This window comes from Cebidichthys violaceus, unplaced genomic scaffold (genome assembly GCF_023349555.1).
Source record: "Cebidichthys violaceus isolate CVI_PGR_0920_01 unplaced genomic scaffold, fCebVio1.0.p SCAF_20, whole genome shotgun sequence".
Taxonomy (NCBI): Eukaryota; Metazoa; Chordata; class Actinopteri; order Perciformes; family Stichaeidae; genus Cebidichthys; species Cebidichthys violaceus.
The window spans coordinates 11245479-11266831 of NW_027176373.1; the positions used below are offsets into that span (position 1 = coordinate 11245479).

General features: G+C 42.2%; 1 protein-coding gene across 1 annotated transcript; it reads left to right on the plus strand.

Annotated features, from left to right (window-relative positions):
* Positions 1–7077: 7077 nt before the first annotated feature.
* On the plus strand, positions 7078–20575 carry LOC137876619 (plastin-3-like). The gene is made up of 16 exons (XM_068716359.1): positions 7078–7163; positions 12234–12338; positions 12445–12596; positions 15169–15298; positions 15499–15631; positions 16226–16307; positions 16394–16559; positions 16679–16821; positions 17323–17418; positions 17523–17718; positions 18192–18270; positions 18383–18500; positions 18603–18733; positions 18986–19109; positions 19324–19448; positions 19529–20575. Exons 2-16 carry the CDS (start codon positions 12278–12280, stop codon positions 19659–19661), a joined length of 1869 nt encoding a protein of 622 aa, XP_068572460.1. The 5' UTR covers positions 7078–7163; positions 12234–12277; the 3' UTR covers positions 19662–20575.
* The last annotated feature ends 778 nt before the right edge of the window (positions 20576–21353 follow it).

A 21353-nucleotide genomic window follows, 5' to 3' on the forward strand; every position in this document is an offset into this window, starting at 1 on the left:
AAATACTCTGATTCCTTTAAAATCATCTCATGTGTTTTATGTTCTCTTGCTTTTCACACAGTTCTGATTAGACCTCTGCTCAGGTTAAAAATGGGCAGAGCTACGGTGTAAAATAATGTGCCTCCATGTACTAATAAGAATGATCAAAGTGTAATTCGTCCTACCTTAACAGATGCACTAGAGCTGTTGATCAAGCTCAGTTTCAAACTGACTGGCCCATCAGTCAGTATCAGAGACAGAGGCTTCCTGGCTACAGTTTAGATTTATGATACACCTAGATAGCTTTTTTCCGTTATTTGTTTAGTGTAATGATGTTGCTGTTTATGTGGTGTTTTGGTTTGTTTGTTTGTTTGTTTCAGCTGAAACCCCGTCTCGTTGCAATTGTATATCTGACGGGGTTTCTCCCTCAACCTGTGCTCCTCCAGGGTGGTGGTGAGGAGCCCGAAATACTCCTCAATTGGCCCCCTCTTGGCGCAGGATGCCCTCCCACAGTCAATTATGTCTGGGGTCCGGGCAATAAGGCGATGGTGTTGCCGCTCCCTAAAGTTAATCCACCACGTCTGGCCAAGCACGGTTCTCTGTGCTTCCTGGTGGCGGAGGTTATATATGGCCAGAGCGTGGGCTAGGACCTGAGGCTTCGTCAGTGGAAACCCGTGCCTGGCAGAATACAAACAGTACTCGGAATCCTCATCTTCAGGGGTGAGGAGAGTCCTCTGACCATAGACACAGTCAGAGGACACCCTTCCACTGACTCGGTCACTCAGGCTGGACTTCGGGACCCCAAACTGCTGGGCTGCCTGCCGTAGAGTGAGCCTGCCTGCTTTCACCTCATGTAGGGCCTGTGCCATGGCCTCCTGGGTCCACTTCCTCGTCTTCCTCTCCCTCTTCCTGACTTGCCTGATGTTTGGCATCTGCAAATACACATTTGTTTTGGCACAGTAAGAAATTAAATTCAAAATTAGTTTTAAAGCCACATTATTTGTCTCAATAAGTTGAATAATTCTATAAATTGCCAGATTACCATGCATATTTAACACATGCATAGACATAAATATATTTATCTTAAACCATTGCAGATTTACAATTTCTATATCCATCTTTTCTTTTCTTGCTTCCTGGTGTCTCCTTTCTACTCTTTTCTGCTCCCTGATGTCTCCGTTCTGCTTCCTGATGTCTCCTTTCTACTCTTTTCTGCTTCTTGATGTCTTCTTTCTGTTCTTTTCTGCTTCTTGATGTCTTATTTCTGTTCTTTTCTGCTTCTTTAAGTCTGCTTTCTACACTTTTTCTGCTTCTTTATGTCTCCCTTTGGCTCTCTTCTCTTCCTTCTCTTTTCAGGCAGGAACATAAACCACAAGAGATAAAATTGTGTCAAAAACATTACATTTTGGTTAACCTTATATATAACCTAGCACTGTATTATATTGGAGGTTTATCTACATAAACAATATTTCTAATCATAAGAGCCACTGCTGGCTTTCAATAAATGTACTGTACATTTATTGAAAGCCAGCAGTGTCTCTCAGCAGTCTCTCTCTCTCTCTCTCTCTTTCTTTCTCAAACACACACACACACACCAAAATTATTTGCATCATTTATTAGATCATTGTCCATGAATATACTTTATGTAGCCTGGCTTATGATAAACAAGAAAAACACTTTATTTTACATATGTCTGCTGTTATATTTCAGAGCTAAAAATAAACAAACAGCTGCCTGCGCTATGATTCTTTGTCGTTTTTCCTGCGGCCACAACAATTTTTTCAGACAACATTTCTGCCTCCCTCCCCTCGACAACAGATTATGTCACACATCAATGCTATATTTTCATTGGCTAGACAAAGTAGTGTAAAGCTAGCTACAAACTACACTCATATGCTAACTCATATTAGCAGTGTGGTGAAAATACAGAGACACTTTTCAGAGTAAAGAGTGTCGCCCGAGTGTTCTTTCTGCTTTCTCTCATCAAAGTCACTTTCCTATAGTATTTAGACATGTAAACGTCCATATATATTCATGAAATTTGACATGTAGATTATTTGATATGTATGAATTAATATTACTTCCGTTTTGGATGGCAATCGCTAAGGAAAATAAGCGCAAAAAGACCGGAAAGTGCGAAACGACAGAAGTGACGAATCAGGCCAATAGCGGCTAGTGCTGTACGAGACAGGCCATGTTTGGTTACACTTGTTGTCTTTTTGATTCCTCGCAGTTAATTATATTTGTACGTACTCTGGTGTTTCAGAGAAATACGCACAGCACACACAGTATAAACGCCTCCGTTCTTGCCCGAAGCTCACAAGCGATCTGCGGAGGCTCGCGCTACGGCGGCAAGCGTGAGAACCAACAAAGCTAGGCACCGTCCCAGACCTCCACACAATGTTGAAGAGACATGTCATCCAAGACAACCCCTCCACACCCAGTGCCTTCATCATTTCTGGACGGATCTCATCAATCCCAGGGGCTTTGCCACTGTGGAGTTGTTTGACTACCTCAGTGACCAGGGAAATTGATGATGCTCCCCCATCAGCCTCCAGCTCTGCCTCTACCATAGAGGGCGTATTAGTCGGATTCAGGAGTTCCTCAAAGTGCTCCTTCCACTGCCCGATTACCCCCTCAGTTGAAGTCAACAGAGTCCCATCCTTACTGTATACAACTTGGATGTTTCCTCGTTTCCCCCTCCTGAGGTTCCAGATGGTTTTCCAGAAACACCTTGGTGCCGACCAAAAGTCCTTCTCCATGGCTACTCCGAACTCCTCCCACACCCACTGCTTTGCCTCCTTCACGGCAGCAGCTGTAGCCCTTCGGGTCTGTCGGTACCTTGTAACTGCCTCAGGAGTCCTCCAGGATAACATATCCCGGAAGGCCTCTTTCTTCAGTCGGAAGGCTTCCCTGACCACCGGTGTCCACCACGGTGTTCAAGGGTTACCGCCCCTTGAGGCACCTAAGACCTTGAGACCACAGCTCACTGCCGTAGCTTTGGCAATAGAAGCTTTGAACATCGTCCATTCCTGTTCGATGCCCCAAACCTCCACAGGGATGCTAGAAAAGGTCCGCCGGAGGTGTGAGTTGAAGATCTCCCGGACAGGGGCCTCCTCCAGACGTTCCCAGTTTGCCCGCACTACCCGTTTGGGCTTGTCAGGTCTGTCCAGAGTTTTTCCCCACCCTCTGACCCAACTCACAACCAGATGGTGATCAGTTGACAGCTCCGCCCCTCTCTTCACCCGAGTGTCCAAAACCTATGGCCTCAGATCTGATGATACGATAACAAAATCGATCATCGACCTTCGGCCTAGGGTGCTCTGGTACCACGTACACTTATGAACATCCTTATGCTCGAACATGGTGTTCGTTATGGACAATCCATGACTAGCACAGAAGTCCAACATCAAACGACCGCTCTGGTTTAGATCAGGGAGGCCGTTCCTCCCAATCACGCCTCTCCAGGTATCCTCTGGAGCCCCATACAGGACTCCAGTCAGAGTCTCTAAGAAGGCCGAATACTCTGAACTGTTGTTCGGTGCATATGCACAGACAACAGTCAGAGTTTTCCCCCCCATAACCCGCAGGCGTAGGGAGCGACCCTCTCGTCCACCGGGGTAAACTCCGACGCAGCGGCACTCAGCCGGGGATTTGTGAGTATCCCCACACCCGCCTGGCGCCTCACACCCCGGGCTTCCTCCAGGCAGGATCTCCTCAACACTTCTTTGTTTTTTCATTGGGGGTTTTGAACCATTCTTAGTCTGGCCCTTCGCCTGAGACCAATTTGCCATGGGAGACCCTACCAGGAGCTCTAGGCTCCAGACAACATAGCCCTCAGGGTCATGGGGGCACTTAAACCTCTCCACCACGTTAAGGTGATGGCTCCCCGGAGAGGTGTAGCGAAAGATATGGGGAAGTATTTAAAATAGTGCTGGGCAAGTTAACGTGTTATTATCGCATTAAAGCATTAATTAAGTAACGCCGACAATTATTTTATTGGGCATTAATGCAGTTTTTTTATTATTATTAAGCGGACATTTTTAACACAAGAACCGGGCAGCGAGCGATGAACAGCTGTTTGTGTGGTGTCTCTTCCTGGTCTCTTCAAGGTGTATATTTCAAATTGCATCTATTACACACATGAAAATAAAGTTGTGAACACCGGCTGAATATCTATTAGAATTAGAATTAGAATTCGATTAGAATCATTTTAACTGTATTTTAACTTCTACTGTGTAAAGGGAATACTGCTGTTAAAAATAACCTAATTTGTTTAAAGTGTTTGCAAACCAAATATTATTGCACTTTTGTTCATATAGCAGTACTTTTAAAATAAAAGTGCACAATAAACTACTTTTTAATTAATTATTGAACATTGCGTATAACAATGCGTTTAATTGCAGAAAATCATGTGATTAATCACAATTAAAAATGTTAATTGTTGCCCAGCACTAATTTAAAACTAAAAAAGGAAGACGAAAGTGGTGCCAAACCCCCCGAAAAGTCTAAATTTACAATCCTGACTTCATTAAGTACTGCTTTGTGAACGGAGGTAAGAGGCAGAGCCGAGAGCCCAGTGTGTGGACTGTTGTGACTGTTGTTATTGTTCATTTGTCACAGATATGAAGAACAACTTCTGGTTCTGCCATGCAAAAATTAAGACTGCTGAAGCATATAATTCGCATATTATAAGGCTATATTTTCATTTGCACTTTATTTCAATTCTATTTACAGTTTATTTAATTTGAAACTTATTATTTTGAATTTATTTTATTACCACATATTTATCAAATTTCCATTTTTTTCTCAGTTTTTTTGAGAGTCCCTCCTTTTTTTCTGTAGTAAAATCTAATTATTAGTTATTTTTGTGTTAATAAGCCTGACTTGAGCCTTTAAATTTGTTCTTGTAATACCTTGATTTGTTCCATAAATTGTTAGCCTGTTGGGCGTCTTGTTGTATTTGTATGCAGGTTTACATACACATGATACATAAATGTGATGATCACATTGTATCATGTCATTTATTTGACAAGGTTTTTGCTTGTTAAACTGTAAGTGAATTTGATTTTGTTATTGAATACAGATCAAACTAAGAGTGAGATCAATTAGTTAAACCAATACAGTGTTATTATTTGAATGGGCCTGGGCCACTTTGTACTTGAAAAGTTGGGCCCCGAGGTCAAAAAGGTTAAGAACCCCTGAGTTAAAGGATCAGTGTGCGGGATTTACTGACATCTAGAAGTGTGGTTGCAGATTGCAACCAACTGAATACCCCCGCCCCTCCCTGCCCAAGCCTGTAGAAGAGAATACAGTGGCCTAGGTTGGTAGGCTAAATTATCTGTCCAGCAGAAGAAGACAGTCAACTTCAGTGTCACTCTGGAACAAATTTGTACCACATCAGTGATTTACTTTTGGGAAAGGCCACACCAACGTTTATCCTTGTTTTCTGCTGTTGGCTGTCCCGATTTAGTTTCACTTCTTCAGGTTTTTGCATATTTGACAAAAAGAATTCACGCTCCCTTGCTTTTTCTTGTTTTAAATAATACGTATGCCGTCCAGTAGTCAACATTTTTGTTCTGAAAACCTCTCACAACACAAACTGGTTAGCCAGCACCAGCAAACCACTTATTCCTCTTCTTTCTTCCATGTAGTCTCTCAACAGCGCATTCACACCACCAAACTCAAGCTTCAACGTAAACTTGTGAAAGGCCGTCTTTAGATCTGGGCTACTGTATAAACATGATGGTGCAACATGGCAGTCTCTGTGGAAGAGGAAATATTTTTATTTTCAGTGAGAGCATGAAGAGAATAGTATATTCCATTTCTTACAACAGATCCCCCAAATCCTAAATACTGGTTCTTTAATAGGATATTATTTAGTGTCAATACTTACATATCCTTGTCCCTAAGTTCAGCTCTCATCATCTCACTCTGTGCCTCATATTTCAAGGAAAATATTTTGACTTCTTCAAACCCTCTTCTATTCTTATACAAGCAGTATTAACAGGCTACTTTTTCAACATTTGTTACAAATAACTTCCTTGCATTTCTCTATTCGAGCAAAGTTCTATGAGCAGTTTCCCATATTAAGCCAGTCTCCTCTTCCCCTTCAACATAGTACAAGCAGAAGCAGCATTTACTTGTCTTCTTGTACTGCTACTGTGTAAATGCCTTTGCATCTAGTTTATTGCTAAAGTGATTTGCATGCACAACATAAGAGTAAGAAAATCATCAACACTGTCAACATCCCCACTGTGTATACCATCATTTGTGTACTGATCTCTTGTCACTGAATTGTCCCTGTAAATCATGTAAGTCATTACACAAGTTAGACAGGTCCTCATTATAGTTATTGTTTGTTTTTTAAATTATACTATTTTGTTGATGCTTTGACCGTGAGTAATCAAACATGTTTAAACCCTCAGGTAAACTCTCTTTGAATCGCATCATTGTTATTTATTTATCTAAAACCATCATTATGTCCCCATTGAGCCACCTCATCAACGACTTCTTGTAGACCTTGCTGATAGTATATTTCTTTAAACACTGGCCCTCTAGTAGGTTACATTACAAGGAAACATCACTGATGGATGTCTGGATATTAATAATTTATTAGCACACTATTCTTCAGCTTCTACTCTCCTAATTTCAACTGCAAGCTGACTTCAGTCTGTTTGTGTATTCTGATGTTATTGCTTCCAGGGTCAGCCTTTGGGCCACATCTTTACTTTCATATGATGCCATCTAGGTTACATCATCCAGATGGCCTCAGTTAAAACTGGAGGTAGCTTAGTTACATTCAAACAATCAATATCCAGAATTATCCTTTTAAGTCAACATAACCTGGATGAAACAAGGTCAAATATTCATTAGAAACAAACTAATTGTAAACTGAAGAAACAGACACCGTGCTGCCCTCATCTGTTAATCTCTTTAAAAACGTTTTGTTATGAACTAATGTTTTTTAAATTCAGAATTTAAGACGTTTTATTATCTTAAACATATTTAGTTGTAGCTGTTTTGCAACAGATACTACTCCACAGGCCGGATATCAACGTCTGGTGGTGACGTCGCCGACTGGGCGAGGCCAACATTCCCACTGCTGCCTCTACTTTTGTCTCTACGTGGAGGAGGCAGGACTGCAGACTGGACGCTGTCTGGAAATTTCAGGCGCACCGACAGTGAGTACCAATTTCCTGGCAACTTCTAGCCCAACAACTACTTACAGACAGAGTTTGTCTCGGTAGCGTTTACTAAAAAATGTCCTCCTCGTCTTGGTCTTCCCTCTCCGTGATATCCGTTATCCTCCGTGTAGAGGGATGGAGTTGGAGGAGTAAACAGGGACAGTTTCCTGCGCGTAAAACTTACGTATTTGTCGCTAGCCAGCTAGCTTTAGCTACACCTTCACTGTAGCCTATTCATCCTATGAGTCCTCCTCTGGGCGCTGGATAGCTCCTAGAAATCATGAAATACAGTAGCCTCTTTTAATTTGTGATCACTTTTAGTATAAGTAACTGACTCTACTACTCAAAGACAGAACTTAGGCAACACAAGGTAACTAGTAGCATCACTGTAAAGCATGGGTCACTTTTAATGCTCGGTGTGTGTGTGTGTGTGTGTGTGTGTGTGTGTGTGTGTGTGTGTGTGTGTGTGTGTGTGTAACATCAGGTCTCGTGTTTTAATGTATGTTATTGTATGTGCCACACTTCACTGTACATGATTTGGCATTATTGATCCTCTAAAAGACTTCCTATATGCTCTTTATTTAAGTGGGATGTTGTGCTCGTGTAAACTGGTTTACTGCTCTGAGTGATTTACCAGATCTTTCCTGTCGAGCCATCTGGTGCTGCAGCACATGTACATCTGGGATCCCAATCGTGGATCACTGTTAGCACAGCCTTGAACAACAGGACAGTCTGATAGTATCGGAAAGTCCCGCATATTAACTTCATAAATGTTGAGACTTAGAACAAGAACTGTGTTGTGCGTGCAGGCCCTCATCAGTTGTCCTTTCCCTTGCATCACTGCTGTTGCAGTCTCTTGTTTTACTTGTGCAGTGGCATACTTTGATAGATATGTTGTAAAATATGTTTGATTGTTTAATACAAAAGTATTACATCCATTAATGATATCAGGACAGGAGATAAAGTATTGTTCATAGTGTCAACAGTGGGGAAAAAAATGTTTGCACATCGTCTGCGGGGAAGAAAACGAGCTGTAAATCATTTGAACTGTGCCTGTCATTAACCTGATTGGTGTGGTGAAATTGCCCGTGAATGTGTGCGTGTGGTATGTGTACTATGCTTTACATCAGCTAAGTCAAACGTGAGTTTCCCTTATTCATGCTGCAGAATCCCATTAGAGCACGTACTGTAGGTGTTTTCAGTACAGTCTTTACGTCTGATGTTGTCTCTGTAAAGACAAACCAGACAGACGAGGAGGATTAGGAGGAGGAGGGAGGAGGGTGCTTGTATTTGGTTTCTGCTCTTAAACACGCTGACACCTGTGCGAATGAACAGGTTGCCCTACTTTCTGCACTGTCAGGATTTTAAACAGGTGCCGTCACTTGTTTTTACAACGCAGTGAAAGTAATCCAGTTACTTATTATCTGCACTTGTTTTTACGTTTTTGTTTTTTCAAGCTTATTACGATTAGACAGCGCTCTCCATACAATCCTATACACCTATACAATCCTTTGAATGTGTTACTTTGTGAATAACATTTTTTTTAAAGAAGTCTTTAATCTAAATCAGCATATACGTACACATAGGGATAAATAGTATAAAGAATGAATTGTCCAAAAAAACATGAACTCTTTTATCAAAGTACTGCATAGAAGTCAGATTTGAGGATTGGACTGCTCTCTTTTTTTACCGTACATGTACTACAACAAAAAATAATAGTTATTTATCACACACACAAATTGTCTCCATGTATACGTCCCCCTGCTTGTGAAGTCAGCTACATGACAATGGCCTTGTAGCAGTGAGGGATAGAGTATCTCGCTCAGGGACACACGTCATGTTAGCGTGAGGAAAGTGTGGCATTCCACAGTGACCGTGCCTTGTACTGTCTGATTATGCAGCGTTTAAAGGATAATGCTTTGCATTGCTTTTGTTGAGTAATGGCAAACCCTTCTAGGTGTGGCTGATTACCTCTAGCATTAACAGCCCGACCCATCTGATTCATCAGCACCTCACTAACCTGTCCAATGACATTCCTAAGTGATGGTTAGTCGGGATTCCTGTGTTATAACCTCTGCTGGCACAGGCCTCTTATACCTGCTGCATCCTTTACTACACCTATAGCCTTTCATTTCGGGAATAATTAAGTTGTAAAGATTAGCTGCTCACGGTTAGGGATGCTTTCACGGGACCATTTCATTTGAATATTTCCATGATGATTCACCATTTACCTTCGCTTTGTAAGCCTTTATAACACCGCTAGACTCAGCCTTGCAGCTGCGCATGATGTCAGAGTTGTGTAAACTCCACACACAGCATTTGCTGTCGTCACCTTCTCCTCACCTGTCATTGTGGCCGTGCTTCTCTTTTCCACAACGGCCTGAGTGGGAAAATAAAGGAGGCTGCTGTCACACACTGGCGTTTTATGAGTCAGTTTGACTCACATCTGCGGGTGATTGTGACGGAGTAAAAAAATGTTCTTGCAGACTATGTTGGGTGTGTGCGTGTATGAACTCGACCACACTCGGGTCTATTTGTGTGCCTCACATTTCCCATGTAGCTGTGTGGACGAAGCACTGACGAGGTGGGGTGTGTCGGCTCTACACATTTAACTCTGGGAACAGCCCTTCACTTTCAATCGACTGCAAGATCCCGCAAAAGGCGATCATAAACGGCAGAAATGTGCTGTTTTTTTCGGCTCGACAATTAAAGCCAATGCTCGGAGAGAAACTACTTGTGTGTGTGAGCTTCTTGGATGAGTGAGCGGTGAAAATGTCTGAACTACAAGTCCAGCTGCTCTTGTTTTGCCACTGCTAGACATCACATGGCCCTGGATGACCTGCGGGCCTTTTGGGTCTATAATGTGTTTGAACTCCATCAGTAGTATTGATATGCTTTTAGGCCAACATTAGCCGCTCCATTTAGGAGCTTGCTGCCGTGTTGTAGAGCGCAGGAATTTTTCTCCTCTCTCCGATCACACAGTCCAGCTGTCAAAGACGGCAACTGTCTTATAGGAGCCTGACGCTCTTGAACTCACTTTCTAGTGTGACACGGGATTTATTGCCGTTGTTTGTGTCGGTTGGTTACAAGCGCTCCATTCTTCTGGGGCACCAGTGATTCGCCTCACAGTTGTCGCCTGCCATCTGTGCCCTCGGCTCCATGTACTTAACCCCCTCTTCTGTTTTCACTCTCCCTCTGTCCGGGGTGTGACGAAGGGCTGGCGAGGTGGAGGGGGTGTTTGTCGGGCCCTTTATTGTAGCTGGGGCTGACTTCAGCGGTCCACATTTCACATCCTTTTTGGAGCAAAGTTAAATATAGCAACACCGGCGTCGTCATTTTCCTAATGGTTTAGTCAGGAGTTTGTGTTCTTGCCCCGATTTAGTAGTACTTTGTAGAAGGAAAAACGCCCTGTTCTCTGTGATTCACAGAGTGGCATTTTAAAGGTATCACTGTTGGTGTTGGTGCTGATTAAAGTGACAAATCTGGCCTTGTTATTACCTCGAACCAGTTGTATATTGTATCTGGCTTTTTTTTTTTTAATGAATAAAAGCATTTCATCTGAATGACTTTGTCGGGATACTCACTTTTGATTATGTCGGGCAAAGTGTTAGTTTTAACTGAGCAACTGAGTCACATCTGGGAGACCACATGGCTACCGTTGAATCATCTTTCATGAGTTCTATTAATAGGTTCATTCATGAAAGAGGATGCATGGTTACTGGACCTTTTGTTCATTGTTTGTCTGCTTGAATGTGAGACTGCTGTGGACACCGGAAGACTAGATGGGCTGAAACCATTTAAAGAAATTCACCAATTCAGGCTTAAATTACCCTTTTTAATATTTATTATTAATAATCAGCGGGATTATAGTCTGTTTGACTAACTGGACATTTAACTATTCCCTTTTAATATATATTTATTTTACACATGTAGCCCTGTGGAAGCCAGAAATAGCCTTGCCCAGACGTTCTGACTAATACACTGTATAAAAAAAACCAATCTGTACTTTAAATCAGGAAATGGGAACACTTTACTGTCTGGAAAAATCTGGGATCCTTCGCTCACCGCATTATAAACCTCATCTTTTGTTTTCTGAACATTTGCGTTGGAGAGGAATGCCACCGTACCGGTTTAGCCTCGGAGAGCGAGGCAGCACACCCTGCTCACCTCTGTGTAAGCGAAGCTCGGTCTGCCCGGGCCTCATGCATTCCTCCGCCAATGCAGAACGGGAAGGAGGCACTCAGAAGGAATTCCTTATTTTCAGTGACTTTTCAGACGGCCGCTTTTCCTCAAAGGAGTTCAGGAACACTGTGGTTTTTGAGAAGAGCAAAACAACCGAGACTTGAGTCTCGCTGGCTCATGTGACTTGAGTCTTTACACACTTGAATTAATCTTTCTGCTTGGTGAGGACACTGGTCTCTTCTAAAATGTAAAAAATACCCCAAACAGCTTTGTGATAAACCAGCATATCAGGCTTTTAAGAGAAGTAGCCCTCGAAGAAGCCTCACAAATAATCCAGATGTGATGTCGTCGCATAAACACTAAAATGAAATGATTGAAATCTGCTTTGTAGAGCCAATGAAAGAGCAAAAAAACAACTATAGATTACCGCAAAAACGGTCAGTTTTCGAGGATTTGGAGAACATGCTGTTGTAGCAAACAACTTTGTCAGAGAGTGCTGTGTAAAATCATGAAAAGAGTGCAGTGGTCTCAGCTTCTTCGGCATTTGTGTTACAGCATGGGCTCATTGCTGTACAATGGAACAGGAAATTACTTTGATTATGGGAGCGAGACATGCTTGGAAAAAGGAAAAAGAGCTGAAATTAGAAACCAAAGAGAACAGTAGATAGGATCAGCAGGGGTGGGGATCAGTGTGGACATGGTGGATATATGAGGTACGCACTACTTTAAGTCCTGACAGAAGATGGGGGGTGACTTTTGTTCCGCCTGGAGGAAAGGTCACTTCTCTGTTGGAGGAGGCAGAAAGGTTGTGAGCGTTCAGCAGTCTGGATGGGTCTGTCGTTTCAAGACCCTGTTGACGACTCTGTGCTCTTTTCTTTTCCGCAGTCCCACTTTTCTCTGACTGACCACCTCGGGTCAATCACAGAAACATGACTGGAAAAATATCAAAAGAGGAGGTGGAGGAGATGAGAGAGATCTTTGGCAAATGTGGTGAGTAAAAGCCAAGTTACCGTGAGTATATTATCATAAGGTCTTCCAGCCTCACCTGTACCAAATATCCTGGTGTCTAATGGTTCTTTCTTGGGGTTTTCTGTAGATCTGGACGGCAATGGATATATCTGTGATTATGAGCTCAATGAACTCCTTAAAGACACCGGCCATTGCCAGCCTGGATACATGGTTCGAGAGATCATCCAGAAACTGGATCGCAACCAGGACAATAAGATCAGCTTCGAGGAGTTTCTGTCGGTACGTTAAGCAGAGCTCGGAGGAGTTTGCACCGTCGAGCTTGACGAGTTTTAGCGCTCTGCTCTGAGCTTTTCTTACTCTGAGTTGGTCTTTGTTTTCTGTTCTGCCTAAAAGCACCTCGCCCTCCTGGGTGGGGCCACTACGCAGAGCAATTTTGAGCAGCTCCACGCACAACGGAGTTGAAATGCCTCTACGAGTCTCTCACTCACACACACACACACACACACACACACACACACACGCATGTATACATACTCAGGGGATGTGGAAGTGAGGTCAGCAAAGTGGTGTGAGTTCCAGTATGTAGTTTCAGCAGTGATGACTGAGCAGTCATTCACAGAGGCAGCTTCTGGTTCAGGAGTGCAGCTAATTCAAGATCTCACTATCAGAGGGGTCGACCAAAAGACCGTTTTCAGCTGTGTTTTTTTTTTCTTTTCAAGTGACCCGTTTTAGGGTGGGTGGCTGTTTTTAGTTGGCCGTTAGTACCAACGGTGCCCAAATATCGGGATTCCACCTGGAATGTGTTTCAGTCTTGAACTTAAGCTGTTATTTACTTCAAATTTGAGGTACTCTTTATGGTTTCCAGTTCATAGAGTACCTTTTGTAGATGTAGCCCAAGTTGTGTGTAAAATAATAATGATAATAATAATGGAAATAATCAAATTAAATCAAATTTTACAGCACCTAACAAACAAAGAAACAAGGTCCTTTACATGCGAAAATCAGGATGAAACATTTCAAGACAACAATGAAATAAAACCAGCCAATTAATTGTCACACAGAATCAAATCCAGCAAAAAATGTAATATAATTAAAAAAATATAGATTTGAAGTGATCAAAAGGATGTCACTGATACAAGACTCAGATCCTTTTTTTGGAATTATCTGTTGTTAAATGTGGATACACTTTCTCTGGTTACTTTCCAAAATCAGATCATGGTGTCGACAAAGTTGGAGAAAGTTTTCTTGTCAATTTTCTCTGTCCTTGTTGTGCTGTGTACATGTGCCGGGGGGAAGGGAGGACATCTGGGACTTTCCAGTTAGCTGCCAAACAGCATTGTGCCATTGTGGTAGAAAGGTGTGTGTGTGTGTGTGTGTGTGTGTGTGTGTGTGTGTGTGTGTGTGTGTGTGTGTGTGTGTGTGTGTGTGTGTGTGTGTGTGTGTGTGTGTGTCTCCACATAAAACACCCCTTTAAAATATGTTGTTATGGTTGATAACAAACCAGATTAAATACAAATGAATGTGAAGCTGAATGTTAAACTGAAGTTGCTGAATTAACTTGAAATCCTTATCGTCTTTGCAAGGTCACGATTGTCTTATTGTGGTTACCTCTTTTACCCAGAGAAGCCCAAAAAATGCAAGCTGGCACCCTGTGACCTCGTGCTCACAGTCTCAGAGTCGGGCTGAATAGCTCATTGTGGTTACACTGACGGCCGGGAGGCTGAGGTCACTGATGAAGCAGCGATAACTTCAGGTTCAGGAAGTACAATGCCACAGAATACGTCTTATCAAAGTATGAACCACAGAGCTCTCTGTGGTCCCATTAGTTGTTGTTGAGACTGATTTATTGTTTAGAGGTAATTATTTAATATTGGAATGTGGGGACAAGAGGGTGGTGTTAGTGTGGAGCCCTGGTGGTGTACTGTTACTGTTGATAATGGTATACTGGCTCTCACTCACACACACACTGAACACTAATACTTAAATTAGAGGAGTGGTGAATGCACAGCCTCACTTTAAATCAGTGCAGTGTACTTAAATGCACAACATCAGTTTCTTCTATGAACCCTTCAACCCGAAGTCTTCCTGGACCTTTCATCTTACATTAACAGTGTTTTTCAGCCCATTTCAATAGTTCAGAACTCACTAGTGTAGATGTTCATCTTATCTTCTCAGCCTTTTAGCCAGCTGGCTGTCATGGAGGCTAACAGGAGCTCTACACGACAACAACAGTAAAAGGAGAGAGGATGATTGAAGCTTTTACACATAAGTATGGCTGCAGCAAAAAAAAGTGTTTTTACACCATTGATGAATCTACTGATTAAGTCTTTATTTTATTTAAATGAATGACAAATATCCATCATGAGTGATTTGTGGAGGCAAAAATGATCTGTGAAAGCTGTTATGAATCACTTCACCAGAATAACAGCGTAATGATTGACATGGTTGTGATTTCTCTCGCTGTCAGTGGGCACTTTAATACGTACACCTGTGAAATCGAATGCAATCTTATACAGCTGTTCTGACATAAAGTCTACCTTCAGATTGGACTTAAATAACCGACAAAATAAAGTGGCCACTGAGTGTATATGTCAGAAAATTATTTGTGCTTTAAAATGTTTTGTGATCATTTCCTTGTTAAATTTGATGTGATGATGCTACAAACATGCTATTAATGAAACAAATGAACAGCAGAGGGCAATTCTGTTAATAATTATTATTATTGGCCAAAGCAACCTCTACAATGCAATCTCTTATCCTCAAATCATGAATTTGACCCTAAAACAATCATGCAGGATTTCGGAGGCATGGTGGTAGTTGGTCTCTGAGTATTTTTTTGGGCTCTTTTTAGATCGTCCAGGAACTGAAGGGCAGTCAAATAGCAAAAACTTTCCGCAAAGTCATCAACAGAAAAGAAGGCATCCTGGCTATCGGGGGAACGTCTGTGCAGTCGAGCGAAGGCACACAACACTCGTTCTCTGGTAGGACACACTCTCTCCAGTCGCCTCTGATGTTGGTCATTAACTGCTGACTGTGCCGTTTGCCCTTCAGCTATAGATGCTCCATTTACCAATGAACAAATGGACCAACTTAAATGACTCAATATGAGCGATAGTGTCTCGTTCTAATGAGGGTGTTTTGCTTTTAACCGATGCCCGTGTGTGTGCGTTCACCCCTACAGAGGAGGAGCGATATGCATTTGTGAACTGGATCAACACCGCTCTGGAAAAAGACCCCGACTGCCAACACGTCCTGCCCATGAATCCCGACACAGACTCCCTCTTCACGTCTGTCGGAGACGGTATAGTACTCTGGTGAGAGTTCCTGTTTTCACCCCGAGCCGGCAACACGACACCCCCCCCCTCACCTAGCTACTCTCCTGCTATAAATGTCAGATACCCGCATCTCACTGCACTTAATGTTGTGATCACATTGTGGCTGAAAGAGACAATGGAGCCTCTATTGGGATATCAGTCGACCATAACAACATTCTGCCTCTCATTGCAGAGGAGCTGTTGATACAATAGTACTACATTCATTAGAAATATTCAGAAATGATTACATATTGTTCCAAATATGAGTTGCTTTTTTGTTAAATAACTAGTTCAAGGTCATTTTAATACTTTTATCACTCAAGTAACTTAATCCAAATTGCAAACGCTGCCGTAAATCGAGGTAATTGTGTTGGTTAACATTCGACAGCTAAAATCTGCACTTTGCCATGTTTAGATTAACAGATTTCAGATCTGTAGAGTAGGTCTGTATGATTAACTGTTTGGCCACTAGGACGAACATTTGACACCAAGGTTCTTAACGGGTTCTTAAAGCATTCATTCATTCATCACTTTACGATGAGTATACTGCATCAAATGTCTTACTAAATTGTTTGGTTTTGTACGTTTGCACAGCAAAATGATAAACCTGTCGGTGCCGGACACTATTGATGAGAGGACGATAAACAAGAAGAAGCTGACACCGTTTACGATACAGGTCTGTTGAATTTACCGTACATCAGGGCTGCTCTTTCTCTTACTTTTATTTGATCTTCCCAACATTGGATGCTTTGCCCCTCGCAGGAGAATCTGAACCTGGCCCTGAACTCGGCTTCTGCCATCGGCTGCCATGTGGTAAACATCGGCGCTTTAGACCTAAAAGAGGGGAAGCCCCATTTGGTGCTGGGCCTGCTGTGGCAGATCATCAAGATTGGTCTGTTCGCTGACATCGAGCTCAGCAGAAATGAAGGTACAGGACACCGTTAATAGGTCCACTACATTAACGTGTATTTGAGCCTGGGCTCCCATCACTTGGGTTTCCTGGTCGGTTGTCAAGTGTCTTAACTGATCATTAACACTCCTCGACAGCGCTGGCAGCATTGCTGAGAGACGGGGAAACCCTGGAGGACCTGATGAAGCTGTCTCCAGAAGAACTGCTGTTGCGCTGGGCAAACTTTCACCTGGAAAATGCTGGCTGGCAGAAGATCAACAACTTCAGCTCTGACATCAAGGTGGGCTGACTCACTAACATTGAATCCAGTTGGTGTATCTAGACGCAGGTAGAGAAAACACTTGAAAGTATTACGAGACAATGATACTTACGTTTTTTTTTCCTAGTTAGTATCTCTTGCTTGACTAATTTATACGCAGCAAGTTTTCTGAGATACCTTGCTTTTGTTCCCACTGTTCTAACTAGTGTTCAACAAAGCATTTTAACCTTCTGCAGTCTAATTTTGTATTTGTTTACCGTTTGATATGCCAGTGTAGTGTTTATAAAGGAAGACTAATGCAGATGCAGAACGACTAGAGAAAACATCTAAATAACTTGATTTAGGTAGGTGATAGACAAAATATAAAACATAGTGTGCACATTGAAAGTAGCTCACAAGCAGCATCAAGTTCATCAATACTGCACCTGGAGTAGAGCAAAATCACGAGTTTGTTACAAAGCAGATTGTCTTGTTCGTTCTTTGGTAGAAATCGGATTTGTTTTTCTTTGTATGATTCTCCAGGACTCAAGGGCCTATTTCCACCTCCTGAATCAAATCTCTCCAAAAGGCACCGATGAAGATCAGCCACGCATAGACATTAACATGGCGGGCTTCAGCGTAAGCACTTTGACAGTCGGCACTCCTGGTTGAGTATCTTCACCACATGATAACAGCTGTACGGTGTCTCTGATCGGAGCATGTGGTTCTTGTGTGTTGTTCAGGAGAAGGACGACCTGAAGAGGGCCGAAGCCATGCTCCAGCAGGCCGACAGACTCGGCTGTCGACAGTTTGTCACCCCGGCTGACGTTGTCAGCGGAAACCCCAAACTCAACCTCGCCTTCGTGGCAAATCTGTTCAACAAATATCCGGCGCTGGTCAAACCTGAGAATGAGGACATTAACTGGGGACTGTTGGAAGGTGGGTCTGGAGAGAGTTACAGGTCTGGTATTGGAGCATAGTGGTGTAGCTGCTACCGTCATGGAGGTCCACTGGAGAATTGGCTGCGAACAAATAAGGTCTAAATACACAAATAACAACCGGAGAGATTACAGCAACAGCCTGAGAACAACCAGCTCTGAACAAATAGTTGCATTGTGTTAGCTAAACAACTGGCTTACAGGCTTCTTTTATCATAGAAACATATTTTCTTTTTCATAATGTGACAACGAGCCACTCCTAACGTTAGCTCCTACTGGATGCATTAGTTAGTATGCAGAACATATACTTATAACAATGTAGTTACCAGATATTTTGCTTATGTAGCTAACAGAGTGACAACAGACCAATTCAGTTCTGATGAGGCAGCATGTTTAGAACTACACTGACTATTACTGAGACCCCCAGTACGTCACCTAAAAGCCCCCTAAATCCCATGATCCTCTGCTGTCTAGGTGAGACACGGGAAGAGAGGACATTCAGAAACTGGATGAACTCTCTGGGAGTGAACCCACATGTCAATCATCTGTATGGGTACGTACCGCACACAAGATACAAATACACAGATAATCTCTCTCCTGTATCTGATGAGGACTCATAATTTATCACATTGTTAATGATTATCTCACACAATCTTGTCTTCTAGAGACCTCCAGGATGCCATGGTCATCCTTCAACTCTACGAGAGGATTAAAGTACCTGTGGACTGGAACAACAAGGTCAACAAGCCGCCCTACCCCAAACTGGGGACCAACATGAAAAAGGTGAATCAGATTGTTTTTAATCATTCCTACACAAGGAAAAAGAAAGAAAAAGAAAAACCCGCTTTGGCCGTCTTTTTTGCCAACAATTTTTTTGTCCTCCAGTTGGAGAATTGTAACTATGCGGTGGAGCTGGGCAAATCAGCCAAGTTCTCCCTCGTTGGCATCGGCGGGCAGGACCTGAACGATGGCAACGCTACCCTGACTCTGGCCGTGGTGTGGCAGCTGATGAGAAGGTGAAACACAACCGCATCAGGATCACTTCAGAAAAGAACAAATTAGAAATGAATATCTGAAATGTAAAAGACGCATCCATGTCAAACCAGTCTTCCTCAAAATTAAGCTGCCAGGATTATACATGTTCTCCAGAATCAAAGTTTCCTCCCTGATGTTTTACGTTTCTAGTCTTTGGGCACCAGTGGAAAAATAATTACTGTTCAGTTCATGTTTAATAATATAACAAATGTTCTGCTTCTCCACGCTTTCAGATATACGTTGAATGTACTAGAGGGACTGGGTGATGGACAGAAAGTAAATGATGACATCATCGTAAAGTGGGTGAACCAAACATTGGCAGACGCTGGAAAATCAACCAAGATTTCAAGCTTTAAGGTAAACCTGTTTTTTCTATTTTTGATTACATTTCTGTGAAAAACAACTTTGTGTGAGAATATTTTAATGTGGAATTTACTAAATAATCTAAACTGAAAGGTCTTTGTTTTTGCTTTAGCTTGTTAAACCCCATCTCACAGGTTTGATATAAACAGATCATATAACCCATCAGTCGGGTGTTAGTCTCTTAATCTGTGTGTCGTGTGGCGATCAGGACAAGGAGATCAGCAGCAGTTTGGCAGTAGTGGAACTGATAGACGCCATCCAGCCCGGCAGCGTCAACTACGATCTGTTAAGAACCGGCAGCCTCTCCGAGGAGGACAAGCTGGAGAACGCCAAGTAAGATTTGCTACGACGAACCGATTTTGGTAACTGCGTGTGAACGTTTCTGTACGAGTCAACCTCTCCTTCGTCCCTAGATACGCCATCTCTATGGCAAGGAAGATCGGAGCACGCGTCTACGCTCTCCCAGAAGACCTTGTGGAGGTGAAGCCCAAAATGGTGATGACAGTCTTTGCCTGCTTGATGGGTCGGGGGATGAAGCGAGCCTAAGAGACTGGCTGGGATCATTGTGACACTTATTCTTACCCACAAGCCATTTGAGTTTTGAAGAGTTTCCCTCAACTGAAGGAATGAAGATTTTTTTTTTTTTTGTATGAGAATAAAATGCTGTCAGAAGCAGAATTTCACATTCATCCCTGTCTCTTTTGAGGCGTTTACTGAAGAATAATTTAAAATGAATCCACAATACTAAATTGTCTGAAGAGATGGGTCTCGTGTTATTCTCCATAGTCAGGAGGATTAATGTAAAGGAATGTTGTTTTTTAAAGCGAGTATTCGTATTTCCAGCTGCAAGGTTGTTTACATATTTTTACTCGGACTGATACGTAAATTATATCCTTGACTAAGCAACACACATTCCTGAATACCATACGGATGAGTTAAAAAAAAAAAAGGAGGCGGGATGGTGGAGCACAAGCCTAAAAACATCCAAACATTGCCTCTGCTTAATGAAGTACAAGCATGTCTTAATAACTGGCACCATTAACTTCTACATATCTGTATACAGAAGCCATACGGTCAAATTATAGGCATGACCAGCCTGGCGTGCTGTCTGTATCCTTTTACTCGTTACTTGTTTGTTTCTTGGGATTATTACTCGAGGTAAATGCTGTTTTCTTTGGGGCCGTCTGGTCTGTGTTGGACGTCTATCGTCTTTTGTCTGTTACGTTGGATGAGGAGCAGGCGGACTGGACTCTGCTGGCTTCTGCTGTGCCTTCTCGTCTCAAAGACGACTAGTACTCACGCTTTCAGGTTTTTGTTTTGTATTCAATATTACCAAATATAAACAGTAACTTCATTCCAGGTAGTTTCATGATATTCTATGACAATGGCCAAATTGTATTTGGCCTCATGTTCATGTCTGCTCTTATGTGCTTGTAACAATAAATATGTTGAAAACTGCACGTTTGGTGTCCCAAATGTTTTGATCAGGTATGTCTTTAATCTACATAGTTTAAATCTTGTTCTGTTTTTTTTTTTTTACAGTGATAAAAAGTACTCATCCACATGGAAGTTTTCATGTTTAGTGGTTTTACAAAATGTAATCCAGGTGGATTAAATGTTGTTTTTCACTGACCCAGAAGAAACATACCCTTTATCAAAGTAAAAACACAGATTTAAATCTTACACAAGGAAGGAATCTTGAGAACTACTCTAATCTACTTTAGTGCATTTAGAACGTGACACATTTGATATTGTAGCAGCAACACCACAGGCCAACATTCAGCAAGTTTTCAACAGGCACTACACTAGTTCACTACAAATACAAAAGACTTATTTGCCGATCAATTATGTTTATGTCCACATCAAATTGGTCACAATATTTACCATAGCTCAAATGCCCTGAAAGACAAACCTATCCGAGTATACTGATGTAAATATAATGAATATAGTATGCTACATCTTACAAACAGTGTAACAGGATTGGACAAAGGGCAAGCAACATAGTGGCAACTCAGCAGTCAAAGACAGTCAAGTCAGCTGTTAACAGAGCTTTTATTTAACCTAAGTCAAACAAAACAGAAAATCTAACTCATTCAGGAGACCTATTACAAATCTTCTCTCAGCATGGACCACCAGATCAACTGCCCTGATTCTCCTTTATTCTCCCCCAGTGAGGAGATCAGCTCCAGGTGTGTGGCTTTTTCCACACCTGTTCCCAATTCTCTCATATGGGAGTGG

Coding starts and splice junctions, on each gene's coding strand:
- LOC137876619 (XM_068716359.1), top strand. CDS start 12,278: ATGACTGGAAAAATATCAAAAGAGGAGGTGGAGGAGATGAGAGAGATC. Junction 15,632..16,225: donor GGAGACGGTATAGTACTCTG/GTGAGAGTTCCT, acceptor ACGTTTGCACAG/CAAAATGATAAACCTGTCGG. Junction 17,719..18,191: donor TAACTGGGGACTGTTGGAAG/GTGGGTCTGGAG, acceptor TCTGCTGTCTAG/GTGAGACACGGGAAGAGAGG.